The sequence below is a fragment of the Hemiscyllium ocellatum genome, chromosome 33 (genome assembly GCF_020745735.1).
Source record: "Hemiscyllium ocellatum isolate sHemOce1 chromosome 33, sHemOce1.pat.X.cur, whole genome shotgun sequence".
NCBI lineage: Eukaryota > Metazoa > Chordata > Chondrichthyes > Orectolobiformes > Hemiscylliidae > Hemiscyllium > Hemiscyllium ocellatum.
In genome coordinates this window covers 13,930,181-13,945,865 of record NC_083433.1, presented here as the reverse complement: position 1 = coordinate 13,945,865, position 15,685 = coordinate 13,930,181, and the positions used below count along the sequence as shown (strand labels likewise).

The window sequence follows — 15,685 nt, the reverse complement described above, 5'->3', positions numbered from 1 at the left end:
AATCCAAAAATGTGCAGATTAGGTAAATCGACCATGCTAAATTGCCCGTAGTGTTAGGTGTAGGGGAATGGGTCTGGCTGAGTTGCTCTTCGGAGGGTTGGTGTGGACTTGTTGGGCCAAAGGGCTTGTTTCCACACTGTAGGGAATCTAATCTAACCTATCCATATCAAATCATCCTGTAGAGTTCTGAAGGGGTTCACATTGGCTCCACCCATTCTACTGATGTTGCCCACAGTCTGTAAGTAGGGACAAGCAGTTCTACTCCAGCTTTCAGAGGGAGCAGATGTATCTGCACCAGCTCCTAAAGTCCTGGATGCTATGCCTGACTGAATTTAGTTGCTTTCATTGTTACTATGTAATGCATCTTCTGTCAATACTCTCTAGTGAAGTATCTGCTATCAGAGGAGGTGAGGGCCCACTGGGCTGTTAATTCAGAGACTCAGGTTGTGTCCCGGGGGGCTGAGTTTGAATCCTATCAGAGCAGATGGTGGGATTTGAACTCAGTTAAAAAAAACTGTAATTAAGAAACATAGAATTCCTCCAGTGTGGAAACTGGCCCTTCGGCCCAACAAGTCCTCACCTACCCTTGGAAGAGTAACCTACCCAGATCTATTCATCTGCCCCTTTACTCTACATTTGCCCCTGACTAATGCACCTAACCGACACATCCCTGGATACTATGGGGCAATTTAGCCTGGCCAATTCACTTTTAGCCTGCACATCTTTGGACTGTGGAGGAAACCCACGCAGACACGGGAAGAATGTGCAAACTCCACACACACTGTCTAATGATAACCATGAAATGGAACATAGAACATTACAGGGCAGTGCAGGCCCTTCGGCCCTCGATGTTGCACCAACCTGTGAAACCAATCCGAAGCTCCTTCATCCTTCTAAATTCCAATGAGATTAGACTCAATCTCTCCTCATAAGCTTATTTATGATTATCAGGAAAACACCATCTAGTTCAGTAAATCCCTTTAGAGAAGGAAATTGCCATTCTACAGTCGCACAGCGATGTGTTTGATTCTTATGGGTGATTAGGGATGGAGTAATAAATACTAGCCCAGCCTGTGACACATGCATACTGTGGATGAATTAAAAAAAAAGACTGATAGGTAGATCCAAGGTAAAGCAAGGGTAAAGGAAGATTGGTGACAGGGAAACAAGCTCAGACTACCTACCACCAGTACCACATACTGCTGGAGATGGTAAATAGCACAAAACATGAGGAATGGTCAGCAGGGATAATATCACATAGTTGCAACAGTACCTCACTGACCACATGAAAAGAATCCCCAAAAGACCCAGAAAAAAATGGATGTAGGTTTGCTCGCTGAGCTGGAAGGTTCATTTCTAGATGTTTCGTCACCCTACTAGGTAACATTTTCAGTGGGCCTCTGGGCGAAGCACTGTTGATAATTCCTGCTTTCTATTTATATGTTTGGGTTACTTTGGTTTGGTGATGTCAATTCCTGTGATGACATCATTTCCTGTGGTGATGTCATTTCCGGTTCTGGTTCTCAGAGGGTGAGAGATCAACAAACATATTGAGTTAGACCCCATCTATCACCCCCTGAAAAAAAGAACTGGAAATGATGTCACCACCGGAAATTACATCACCAAACCAAAGAAACCCAAACATATAAATAGAAAGCAGGAATTATCAACAGTGCTTCACCCGGAGTCCCACTGAAGATGTTACCTAGTAGGGTGACGAAATGTCTGGAAATAAACCATCCAGCTCAGCGAGCAAACCTACATCCAGAACCTCAACCTGAGCTACAAATCTTCTCAAAACTCGCCAAAACCCAGAAGAAAACAAAACAATTGAAGCAAGTGAGTTTGAAAATGTGTTGCTGGAAAAGCGCAGCAGGTCAGGCAGCATCCAAGGAGCAGGCGAGTCGATGTTTCGAGCATGAGCCGTTCTTCAGGAATTCCTGAAGAAGGTCTCATGCCCAAAACGTCGACTCTCCTGTTCCTTGGATGCTGCCTGACCTGCTGCGCTTTTCCAGCAACACATTTTCAGCTCTGATCTCCAGCATCTGCAGTCCTCACTTTCTCCTCCAAGCGCGTGAGTTGGCCACTTTAAGAGCATTGCCATTTTAACAAAGACACAGTCAGTTAGCAGTGGATGCACGGTTACTGTCAGGGAAAGAGAGCAATGTCTCTGGAAGCAGCAAAAAAACCAAGCTCAGCACTCCCAAGAAAAAAACTTCACTCAGAAACTGGCACGAAGGCCTGGGCGTGAGTGTGGGCCAGGGACAGAGAGAAGCAAGTCACGTTTTGAAAATGCAGAGGCCTAGCCTCACAGCGCAAGAGACCCGGGTTCAATTCCCGACTCAGGCGACTGACTGTGTGGAGTTTGCACATTCTCCCTGTGTCTGCGTGGGTTTCCTCCGGGTGCTCCGGTTTCCTCCCACTGTCCAAAGATGTGCAGGTTAGGTGAATTGGCCATGCTAAATTGCCCGTAGTGTTAGGTAAAGGGGTAAATGTAGGGGTATGGGTGGGTGGTGCTTCGGCGGGTCGGTGTGGACTTGTTGGGCTGAAGGGTCTGTTTCCACACTGTAAGTAATCTAATCTAATCAGTGAGGGAGGGGCTGTGCGGAGCAACAGAATATAAATTTGTCAATCCCTCAGGGAAAAGGGGACGACTTGGTGATAATCGACGTGAAGAGCTAGAAAAGGGAAAGCAATGGAGAATAAAAGAGAAGTCTCACCTCTCGCAGTGATTATCACCAACATTAAGGCACAGCTGCAAAAGACAGAAAATAAAATAAATTTCATTTGTTTGGAGGTGGGAGGGGTGAGGGAGGCTACAGAATCAGAATTTATTTTAGTTGAAAACAAATACATTGAAGCAAATCTAGTGAAACAGGTTTACAGAGGAAGAAAGGAATAAATAGATATCTATGATGTGGTCTAATGTCATCCTCCCATGATAACTCTCTATTTCTTCATATCCCTGGCTGACATTTGGCTATAGTTTGTCAAATGCTGACCTTGTCAATGATGTCCACATGAAAACGTTTGTGGTATTATTATCTTCACCTCCTGCAAGGTAAACCTACCCAAACATATTCACAAAATCCCAACATTCAACCCATCAAGTCCACAACAACCTTCCAAAGAGCATCCCACTCAGACCCACACCCCTACCCTATATTTCCTGTGGTTAACCCACCCTGCCTGCGCGCTATGAGAAGTTTAGCATGGCCAATCCATCTAACCTACACATCTTTGGACAGTGGGAGGAAATCCACAAAGACACATATAGAATGTACAAATGTTACACATTCCACCAAGGCTGGGATTGAACCGGGGTCACTGGTGTTGTGAGGCAGCATTGCAAACCACTGAGTCACCTTTACAAGTGTAAAACCTCTTCTCGTCAGATTGTAAAAGGAGCTTAGTCAGCTTTACCAGCTATACATTGGGAACCTTATTGAAATGTCCCCCCAGCCCACGTAAGGATTTTCCAATCAGTAAAAGTATCTTAGAGTACAATATATTATCAGAGAAACAACCTTTGTTTTCAGTTTACCAATATCTTAACTTATGAATTCTAGATTATCCACATGATCTTGTAAGGTTGTAAGTATAAGGCCAAAACTCTTTTATAATTGCTTATGAATATTTACTGTAATAAATTATTTGAGATTATATTATAGCGGTGATTACTATATCCACTGTAAAATCTTTTAGACATTCAAGCAAATAAGATTGCAAGAAAATTGTATTCACAATTCAGTATAATTTCAATATACAAACTGAAAAATGATATTTTTAATAAATTTTATCACTCACTAAAAGTCATAGCGTCATTCAGCACAGAAATAGACCCTTCTGATCAACCACGACCATAATCCCGAACTAAACGAGCCCCAATGTCTGTGTTTGACCCATATCTCTTCAAATGATTTTTATTCATGAATTTATCCGAATGTTTTTCAACCGTTGCAACTGTACCCTTACGTATACCATCCTTCTGAAGTTCATTCCACACACTAACCACTCTCTGTAAAAAAAAGTTGCCTCTCATGTCTTTTTTAAATCATTTGCTTTATGAATTCTTAAGGTTCAGTGTTCATTTATCTGGAGACTGTCTCACATCTGTTTGGTTATTTTCCAACAGTACAATGTCCGATATCCCTAAAAGTCCCACAATTTTTTAATGGGCTTCTTGGCACTTATCCAACTCCTCCATGGAATTACCTTTTTCATTTAATTGGTAAATTCCCTTGCAAACCGAGAAAATAAATGTTTCTGACGTCTTGGTGAAGTCAAAATGAGAGAAATGCAAATGGCTAGGATTCCCGTTCAAGCTGAGAGCTGGGAATTTGCATTTTGCAGACAGAGTATCCTGAGGCTGGGTTTTGCCGTTCAGCTGGTGCCGGAGGATGGGAATCGCGTAACAGCGAACGGGAGTTCGCTTTATAGAAAATAAAGGCCTGCAATTCACAAATCACATTAAAACCAAATCGAATTTCATCAACCTGCATTGTAGGAGAACTACCTGTACAAGGGATAGAGGGATGACAGCATGCTTGGGAGAGTGATCCCCAGTCAGAAAGCTATGGCAGTGTTATGGAGGTCCTCTGTTTGAGCTTTCTGAATAGAATGTTATGGACCCGGCCAGGCCCCCTCAAAATATTTCAAGAAAGTAGCCCCGACCCTAACTTTTCTAGTTGTTTTAAGCAGGAGTAGAGTGGATATTCTGGGAGTGATGCAGCTGGCTCAACCATTCCGTTTTGAACAATATAGAATTTATTTGCAAAATTACTGAAAGAAACACAAACAAAAGAGAACAGAATATGGAATAACTTAACTTATCCTGAAACCCCAGCAGAATATATCCCCAATTAATGATTCTGTTCCCAATGCTTGCAACAATCCCCATAAACTCTCCTTGGGACAAAAAGAACAATCAAACACAGGGTCTTCCAGGAGAGATGTTAGAGAGAGGGAGGGTCAGCATGGACCTGCTTTTTGGGGTCCAGCAGCTTCATAACTCATTAACAGCCCTGAGTGGCCAGACTAATGGCTAAAACCAAACCAAAACCAAGCCAAACCAGAGAAAAGCTGAACTGAGGAAACCAGCCACTCCTCTTTCTTTCTACAAGTGTTTTTTTAAACTTGGAAGATTTTTTTCCTGAGGTAGTATCTGTTAGTTATAATCAAATTGGCCTTGAAACCCTTCCAAGCCAGACCTCTTAGTACTCTGCATTATGGCTGCTCTGTACACAATCCCTGATGAAGGGCACATGCCCGAAACCTCAATTCTCCTGCTCCTCGGATGCTGCCTGACCTGCTGTGCTTTTCCAGCACCACACTCTCAACAAGAAAACCCAAAGTCAACGTAACTTTGTTAAAGGGGCCGCATCATCACAAAAGTGACAGAAACAAAACAGAGGTTGTTGGAAAAGCTCAGCAAGTTTGGCAGCACCCCAGGGAGAGAAATCCAAGTTGACATTTCGGGTCCCGTCTTCCTTCCTCAGAACAGAAAGCGACACAAAGTCTGACATAACCCTAAGCAGAAGTAGTTCCTGGGACAATCTGCTCCCTCCATTCACCCAGAGCCCTTCTCTCCCGTTCCCTCATATTCATGTCTGTTCATGATCTGTTTCAGGAGAGGATCTACAACCTGGAGTCCAGTCTGGATTTATTTCTCCGCAACAGTTACAAGCAGGCCTTGGCTGAGGAGAGACGTCGCTATCGGTTTCTGGCTGAAAAACACTTCCACCTGTCGTTCCAGTTTCTCAGCTTTTACAACAAGGTAGGCACTGACACCCCATCATCCCCTGAGTCTGAACACCTTTCCTAGGATCCAAACCACTCATCTCCAAAATACTCAGCACTGCGAATGAAGGCCTGCAGCTGACATAGGAATTGAAGTAAGCCATTCGGCCCATAGAGTCTGCTGTGCCTTTCAGTGAGATCATGGGCTGACCTGATCATTCTCAACTGCTAATCCATGAGGTGGCTCAGCGATTAGCACTGCTGCCTTACAGTACTAGGGACCTTGGTTTGATTCCACCCTTGGGTGACTATGTGCATGGAGTTTACACAACCTCCCTGTGTCTGTGTGGTTTCCCCTCCAGGTGCTCTGGTGTCCTCCTACAGTTCAAAGGTTTGCAGGTTAAGTGCATTGGCTGTGCTCTGTGGTATCCAGGGATGTCTGGGTTAGCCATGGGAAATGCAGGGTTATGAGGGGGGTGGGAGGTCTCCAGTCTGAAAAGCGACGCACCACCACCACTTAATTATGTATTCAAATGGCTAGTTATCTCTGTATTCTGTGTGATCTAACCTTGTCAAACACTGAAGAAGGGGCAAAACCTGACCTACTCTTGGCAAGTAAGGCAGGGCACTGACTGAGGTGTCGGTGGGGGAGTACTTGGGGGCCAGTGACCATAATTCTATTAGTTTTAAAAGAGTGATGGAAGAGGATAGACCAGATTCAAAAGATGAAGTTCTAAATTGGAGGAAGGCTAATTTTGATGGTGTTGGGCAAGAACTTTCAAAAGCTGATTGAAGGCAGATGTTCGCAGGTAATGAGACAGCTAGAAAATGGGAAGCCTTGAGAAATGAGATAATGAGAGTCCACATACTGTATATTTCTGTCAGGGTGAAAGGAAAGGCTGGTAGGTATAGGGAATGCTGGATGACTAAAGAAATTGAGGGCTTGGTTAAGAAAAAGAAGGAAGCATATGTCAGGTTAGACGAGATAGATGGAATGAATCCTTAGAAGAGTATAATGTATGCAATGAGCTGCCAGAGGAAGTGGTGGAGGCTGGTACAATTGCAACATTTAAAAGACATCTGGATGGGTATATGAATAGGAAGGGTTTGGAGGGATATGGGCCGGATACTAGCAGGAGGGACTAGTTTAGGTTGGGATATCTGGCTGGCATGGACGGGCTGGATTGAAGGATCTGTTTCTGTGCTGTACATCTCTGTGACCCTGTGACCTTGGTGAAGTCCATATTGACCACATCCACTGCTCTGCCTTCATCAATCCTCAAAAATCTCAATCAAGTTAATGAGAGACAATTTTCCAAGCACAACAGAATCATATAGCACAGAAACAGGCCCTTCGGCCCAATCTGTCCATGCCAACCGGGTTTCCTAAACTGAACTGGTCCCATTTGCCTGCATTTGGCCCAGATCCCTGTAACCCTTTCCTATCCATGTACCTGTCCAAATGCCTTTTAAATGTTGTAACTGTACCCATCTCTACCACCTCTGACAGCTCGTTCTATACACGCACCACCCTCTGCATGAAAATGGAACCCTCTCAGGTCCCTTTTAAATCTTACCCGTCTCACCTTAAATGGATGCCCTCTATTTTTGGAGACCCTTAACTGAGGAAAAGACCTTGGCTAATCACCTTATTTATGACCGTCATGATTTTATTAACCTCAAAATGGTCACCCACCTCAGGCGACTGACTGTGTGGAGTTTGCACATTCTCCCCGTGTCTGCATGGGTTTCCTCCGGGTGCTCCGGTTTCCTCCCACAGTCCAAAGATGTGCAGGTTAGGTGAATTGGCCACGCTAAATTGCCCGTAGTGTTAGGTGAAGGGGTAAATGTAGGGGAATGGGTCTGGGTGGGTTGTGCTTCGGCAGGTTGGTGTGGACTTGTTGGGTCAAAGGGCCTGTTTCCACACTGTAACGAATCTAATCTACACCCTTCAGCCTATGCCTCTCCTTATAACTCAAACCTTTCAGTCTCGTAACATCCTTGTAAATGTTTTTGCATGCTTTCCAGTTTAATGGCATCTTTTCAATAGCAGGGTGACCAGAACTTTGTAGTTCTCCAAATGTGGCCTTACAATGTCTTGTACAGCCATCATTTGATAACCCAAATCCTGTACTCGATATTCTGATCGATCCAGGCCACCTTCACCACCCTGTCTCCTCATAGAATCCCTACAATGCAGATAGACACTATTCGGCTCATTGAATCTACGTCAACCCTCTGAACATCTAGACCATCCCTCCCTACCCCACCCCACTGCATCCTCGCAGATATAAATTGCCCCAAACATCCATTTAGTTCACAAGTGGTACCCTGGGGTGTGTGGGGAAATCAAGCTTTCATACCAGCCTGGCCTTACTCATGACTCCAGGCTGACATTAATGTGACTGATACCTGCACACCAAAGTGCCAGGATGGAGCGTACACACCAGCCTCCCATCTACTGGAAACATGTCTGGCAGAGTGAGCCCACGGCCCTCTTCCACAGTAATGGTACGATAATTGGCAAATTGGAAGGCGATTTCCCCATGCCGTCATTTCCCAGGGTGGAGGGTTGATTGTCCCTTTTGGTGGCCATGTAAGCTGAACTCATTAGAACAGGGCAAGGAATCAGTCAAGTGACTGTAATCATTGACAGGACAGGGAATTTGATGGACAGGTCCACCCAAAGTCTGTCCACCATCCTGAAGGCCCAAGTCAAGATGGAACGCTCTCTGCTTGCCTCTTGATATGTCCCAGCAAACCACTCAGGAAGACAGCTCATCAGCATCTACAGAAGGGTAGTTAGGAGATAGACCATAGATGCATCCTCTGAGTGAATGAAGTGATCTGGTTTGTTGGGATTAATATCCCACTCGGTCATCTATTAAGATATTGGCACTCCTGAGGTATTTTCCACCTGTTGTCATGTGTTTGAGTATTGATTCATATTGGATGGAGATATGCATAGCCTTCCCAAAGGCTTTTTCTTCGGCCTGTGTTTGTTGACACAGGGGGGAACTTGCGTATTAGTCTTCCATCTGAATGTCTGCACAAGTAGCATCTCTTCCAAGGGCTAACTAATTCAGCACAATCAAAGGATACAGTCAGTACTGTAGGCACACACCCGCTGCTGTTGTGAATTATGAACATATGGTGTTACACAGCCAACAGAAGTTAACAATGTAATTAATCAAACTTTGGGGTTCTCTGACACAGTGGGAGCAGCCTAACCTCTGGCCCAAAAGTTCATGTCCCACCTTCCCAGGATGTATTGCCTGAACAAGGTGGCTCATGTTGTTAAGGGCTGTTACGGTACAGTGGTAGTGTTATCCCACCTACTCCAGAGGTGTGTCATAACATCTTTGTGAAAGGTTGACAAGAAGATGCCTATGATGTAGCCAAGTTAATTATAAATTAGCTACAAAGTGAGGTACATTTCTTTCTCTGTATTAATTAAGATAATTTTAGTTCAATAATGACAGTAATTGTGCCTGTGCTGTTGGTAATAATCAGTAAACTGTTCCTCTTTTTGTTTATTCGTGGGATGTGGGTATCATTGACTTGGCTAGCATTTATTGCAGGTTCCTTGATGCTCCTGCAGGGTTACATGATTGACAATGTCGTAAGACTGAAATGATGGCCCCACCGTTCATCATTGGGTTGCTATGCTTTATCTGTTCTTCGTTCTCCTCATTTTCTGTTTCAGGCTCGTGAAGTTCTCCACAGCAAAGTCCCAGGGTGGAGAGAACACACCAGCCCAGCATCTTCTGGAAACTTCTCTGGCGGAGCGAGCCCACGGCCTTCTTCCATGGTAATGTCTCTCAATACGGTAACCAGCAAGTTGGCAGGTCATTTTCCTTTGTCGTCATTTCCCAGGGTGGAACTCTGACTAAAAACAAACAATGCTGGAGATCACAGCGGGTTAGGCAGCATCTATGGAGAGAGAGCAAGCTAACGTTTCGAATCTAGATGCCTCTTCATCAGAGGTCTTCGTCAGCTCTGATGAAGATTCATCTCAATTCGAAACGTTACCTTGTTCTCTCTCCACAGATGTTGCCTGACCCGCTGTGATCTTCAGCATTTTTTACTTTCAGTGCCGTTTCCAGCATCAGATGGAGCTCTGATTGTCCCATTTGGTGGCCAAGTTAGCTGAACTCATTAGAACAGGGCAAGGAATTGGTCGAGTGGCTGTAATCATTGGGTTCTGATAGACAGGGGGTCAGGAAATTTGATGTACAGGTCTTCCCAAAGCCTGTTGGATATCCTGAAGGCACAAGTCAGGAGGAGGATGGAAGACTGTCTGCTTGCCTGAATGAGTATAGCTCTAATATAGCTTTAAACTCACCTTCATCCCCTCCCCCACTCACCCATTGTACTCTATGCTACTTTCTCCCCACCCCCACCCTCCTCTAGCTTATCTCTCCATGCTTCAGGCTCACTGCCTTTAAAAGAATACGTTCGAGACACCACCCATGCCCTCCACCTCCTCCAAGACTTCCATTTCCCCGGCCCCCAACGCCTCACTTCACCATGGATATCCAATCCCTCTACACCTCCATCTGCCATGACCAGGGCCTCCAAGCCCTCCGTTTTTTCCTCACCAGACGTCCCCAACAGTACCCTTCCACCGACACTCTCATTCGTTTGGGCCGAACTGGTCCTCACCCTTAACAATTTCTCCTTTGAATCCTCCCACTTCCTCCAGACCAAAGGGGTAGCCATGGACACACGTATGGGCCCCAGCTATGCCTGTCTCTTTGTTGGCTACGTAGAACAGTTGATCTTCTGTAATTACATCGGCACCACTCCCCACCTCTTCCTCCGCTACATTGATGACTGCATTGACGCCACCTCGTGCTCCCGCGAGGAGGTTGAGCAATTCATCAACTTACCAACACATTCCACCCTGACCTTAAATTTACCTGGACCGTCTCTGACACCTCCCTCCCTTTCCTGGATCTCTCTATCTCCATTAATGACGACCGACTTGACACTGACATTTTTTACAAACCCACCGACTCCCACAGCTACCTGGATTACACCTCTTCCCACCCTACCTCTTGCAAAAATGCCATCCCGTATTCTCAATTCCTCCGCCTCTGCCATATCTGCTCCCAGGAGGACCAGTTCCACCACAGAACACACCAGATGGCCTCCTTCTTTAGAGACTGCAATTTCCCTTCCCACGTGATTAAAGATGCCCTCCAACGCATCTCATCCACATCCTGTATCTACGCCCTCAGACCACACCCCTCCAACCGTAACAAGGACAGAACGCCCCTGGTGCTCACCTTCCACCCTACCAACCTTTGCATAAACCAAATCATCTGCCGACATTTCTGCCACCTCCAAAAAAACCCCATCACCAGGAGTATATTTCCCTCCCCACCCCTTTCCGCCTTCCGCAAAGACCGTTCCCTCCGTGACTACCTGGTCAGGTCCACGCCCCCCCTACAACGCCCCCTCCCATCCTGGCACTTTCGCCTGCCACCGCAGTAACTGTAAAACCTGCGCCCACACCTCCTCCCTCACCTCTATCCACGGCCCTAAAGGAGCCTTCCACATCCATCAAAGTTTTACCTGCACATCCACTAATATCATTTATTGTATCCGTTGCTCCCGATGCGGTCTCCTCTACACTAGAGAGACTGGGCGCCTCCTAGCAGAGCGCTTTAGGGAACATTTCCGGGACACCCGCACCAATCAACCACACTGCCCCGTGGCTCAACATTTCAACTCCCCCTCCCACTCTGCTGAGGACATGGAGGTCCTGGGCCTCCTTCACCGCTGCTCCCTCACCATCAGACGCCTGGAGGAAGAACGCCTCATCTTCCGCCTCAGAACACTTCAACCCCAGGGCATCAATGTGGACTTCAACAGTTTCCTCATTTCCCCTTCCCCCACCTCACCCTAGTTCCAAACTTCCAGCTCAGTACTGTCCCCATGACTTGTCCGGACTTGTCCGACCTGCCTAGCTCCTTTTCCACCTATCCACTCCACCCTCTCCTCCCTGACCTATCACCTTCATCCCTTCCCCCACTCACCCATTGTACTCTATGCTACTTTATCGCCACCCCTACCCTCCTCTAGCTTATCTCTCCACGCTTCAGGCTCACTGCCTTTAAAAGGCTTTTTATTCCTGATGAAGGGCTTTTGCCCGAAACGTCGATTTCGCTGCTCCTTGGATGCTGCCTGAACTGCTATGCTCTTCCAGCACCCACTAATCCAGATAGCTCTAATAATACTCAAAGTTCTCAACACCATCCAGAATGAAGCTTACATCTTGACTGGCCCATTCACCCCTGCCAACATTCACTCCCTGTCAGCACTGATGCATGGTGAACACCATCTACAAGGTGCACTGCCGAAACCCACCACCAAATCTCCTTTGAGAGCACCTTCCAAACCAAAAGGATGAACGCAGCAGTCACATGACTTTGGTGGTGCCTATATCTTAGGGGTATTTACATCGGCATTAGTAGGAAGAGGCATTTAGAAAATAGAAAGGACTTTTCCTTTATTTCTTCTGTTGGATTGGTCCAGAGAGCTATTGACCATTGGACAGCATGCTGGCATTATCATTTCTGAGCAGGAGTCTAAACGTTCATTAGCTCTCAATTTGCTTTTTGAGGAATTCCCAAAGGAGAGATAGGCAGTAGGACAAGTCCGGACAAGTCATGGGGACAGTGCTGAGCTGGAAGTTTGGAACTAGGGTGAGGTGGGGGAAGGGGAAATGAGGAAACTGTTGAAGTCCACATTGATGCCCTGGGGTTGAATTGAAGAAAATGTTATGTAGATCCAGATCACTATCACTCGTTGTGTTCAGGCTCTGTCTGAAAACCTACAAACCAAGCATCGAGTATCAGAGTTGGGAAATCATGTTGCAGCTGTACAGGACATTGGTTAGGCCACTTTTGGAATATCACATTCAGTTCTGGTCTCCCTCTTGTCAGAAGAATGTTGTGAAATCTGAAAGTGTTCAGAAAAGATTTACAAGGATGTTGCCAAGGTTGGAGGATCTGAGCTATAGGGAGAAGCTGAACAGGCTGGGGCTGTTTTTCCTGGAGCATCGGAGGCTGAGGGGTGACCTTATAGAAGTTTACAAAATTATGAGGGGCATGGATAGGGTAAATAGACAAGGTCTTTTTCCCAGCATAGTGGAGTTGAAACTTAGAGGACATAGGTTTAAACTGAGAGAGGATAGATTTAAAAAGGGGCAACTTTTTCACACAGAGGGTGGTGCATGTATGGAATGAGCTGCCAGAGGAAGTGGTGGAGGCTGGTGCAAATGCAACACTTAAAAGATATGCCGATGGGTAAATGATTAGGAAGGGTTTTGAAGGATATGGGCCAAGTGCTGTCAAATGGGACTAGATTAATTTAGGATATCTGGTTGGTATGGACAAGTTGGACTGAAGGGTCTGTTTCCATGCTGTATATCTTTATGACTGTACAGTTAACTGCATGATGACAATAGGTGCTACACTGGTAGTTAGACAGAATGACTAAGACAATCAGGAGACAGGGATGAAATATTTACTACCATGAGGATCTAGTGTGAGCTAGTGTGCAGTCTACAACATTAACCCTTTCAGATGCATTGTGTTTTTACTACTTCAGTTAAGTTTTAGTTTACGTATACATACTATTATGTCAAACAAGCAAGTGCAGGTGTAATCTGGCACAGAACTGCAACGGAACCACGTGATAGAGTGTATTGTGTAACTGCTGGAAATAAAGTTATTTGAAAGCTAAGGACCCAGCTTGTTGACGTTTTTTGTGTTTTTCTTTCTCAAAACATTGTCCCCACAGAGTGATGATAATGTCTCGAGGTTTAGCTATGTTCTCAGCCCTCAGTCATCGAGTCATGAATTAAATGGGGCAGAGCTGACCACGTATCCACACTCTGACCACAGGCAACTTGAGGAAAGAAATGCCTTACCAAGTAAGATGTTCTGGAGTTTCTCATATGCGTACTACTCATGTTCTTCATAATCACCTCACATGCCTCTGCACTGAATTTTTATCTGTCCAGTCTCCCAAACTGACCACAGCTTTCAAAGGAAATGCATCTACAATCTGTTTTAAATGAAATAATGTTCCTTCTCTATCATTAACTTGATTTCAGTTCCCTTAAACAATATATAATAAACCTTTAATTCATTTCAAAACATCATCAATGTTTTGAAGACATAGAAACATAAAAAGTAGAAACAGAGGTAGGCCATTTGGCCCATTGAACCCAGTCCTCCAGTTTTGGACTCCCCCACCCCAGGGAAAACATCTTGACTATTCACCCTAACCATGTCACTCGTGATTTTTAAAGTCACCCCTTAGCCTCCAACGCTCCAGGTAAAACAGCCCCAGCCTATTTTGCTTCTCCTTATAGCTCAAACCCTCCAACCCTGGCAACATGCTTGTAAGTCTTTTCTGAGCCCTTTCAATTTTCACAACATCTTTCCTGCAGCAGGGAGACCAGAAGTGGCCAACCAATGTCCGCAACATGGCATCCCAACACCAATGTCCCAACATGGCGTCCCAACAAGACTAATATTGTTGTTGACGCTGTAATTTCAGAGCGACATGTGTGAGCGGGAAGTCTAAATAGGTTATGAAGCTTCAGGGGAGTGGAATGGTGCAATGATTGATGGCTGCAGGAACATGTACACCCAGTGAGTGATGATATCTGTTGTCTGTTTTCTCAGGAGCAGGCTCTGAGGGGCGTCTGTCAAAGGCTGGCTCACTTGGAGAAAAGATTAATGCAATGGTCAATCCTCGTGTACAAGCCATTGCCTCTCACTCCGCCGGCAGCAATAAAACCATGTTAAGTTTTGAAAGAGGGGATATTATCGCCATTTTGGTTCCTGAGGCGAGGAATGGCTGGCTTTATGGAAAATTGGAAGGCACACCCAAGTACGTAATTCTAACAATCACTTGATGGAACGTGAATGTGGTTGAGAAGAGAAACAGAGAGCCAACTCCTTCTGCCTTGCCCTCATTAAGACAAGTTCCAAATTTCAAACAATCGTAACAATTACTACCACAGGAGAAAGTCAGGAGTCACACCACACCAGGTTATGGTCCAACGGGTTTATCTGAAATCACAAGCTTTCAGAGCACTGCCCCTTCATCAGGTGGATGCACTCCGAAAGGCTTCGAAAGCTTGTGGTTTCAAATGAACCTGTTGAACTAAAACCCAGTGTCGTGTGACTTCTGACCTTGTCCACCCCAGTCCAACACCGGCTCCTCCATGTCATGGCTACCACAGGGGAACATTGTCTTTATTGGCTGGCAAGATAGTGACATGGAGAAAACATCGGGGAGCAAAGGGTTCTCTCTGCTCCCAGGTGATCCAACAGGGCCTGCCCATTCGATTAAACGCAGTTTGCAAATCTCAAAATATAATGTCTACTGTTGGATGTGCATCTGTGATGAGGCAACACTTGCTGAACAATCCTGGATAGATTATCAGCTACACTAGCAGTCACTTTAAAATAATTAGTCAAACATGTAACATGGCCCATTCATGCTTGTCACTACAAGTATTAACCTTATTTCTGTTTTGAAGCAGCCAGGAGCTTGGTGCTTTCTCATTGGCAATACCTTAGCCAATCAGGGTTGATTAGTCAACCAATCAGTACCCTTTCCTCCTGCAGCATAAATAGTTGTGATGAATCGAAAATTGGGATTCTTGCACTTGTCCTGATGAGTGCAAAACGAAAAGCTTCAGTAACATGTTTTTCTTTTCTCCCTGACAGTAAAATATTATCTTTAACAGCGAAGTCAGTTTCATGAATGCAAAGCAGTTTGGCTTTTACCTCCCTCTATGCTGATCAGCAACAAATATGTCTCCTCCATCTTCCTATAAAAGAATCCCTACAGTGCGGAAAGACGTCATTCAGCATATTGAGCCTGCACTGATCCTCCAAAGAGAATTCCACCCTGA

The 15,685-nt window shown here is 45.3% G+C and overlaps 1 protein-coding gene across 1 annotated transcript in view; it reads left to right on the top strand.

The window, feature by feature from the left end:
* LOC132831218 (brain-specific angiogenesis inhibitor 1-associated protein 2-like protein 2) overlaps nt 1–15,685 on the top strand; it is a 70,884-nt gene that overhangs the window by 33,092 nt on the left and 22,107 nt on the right. The window contains exons 7-10 of the mRNA XM_060849229.1: nt 5,630–5,776; nt 9,446–9,550; nt 13,552–13,684; nt 14,445–14,652. Coding sequence (XP_060705212.1) covers nt 5,630–5,776; nt 9,446–9,550; nt 13,552–13,684; nt 14,445–14,652 — 593 coding nt within the window. The remainder of the gene's footprint in view (nt 1–5,629; nt 5,777–9,445; nt 9,551–13,551; nt 13,685–14,444; nt 14,653–15,685) is intronic.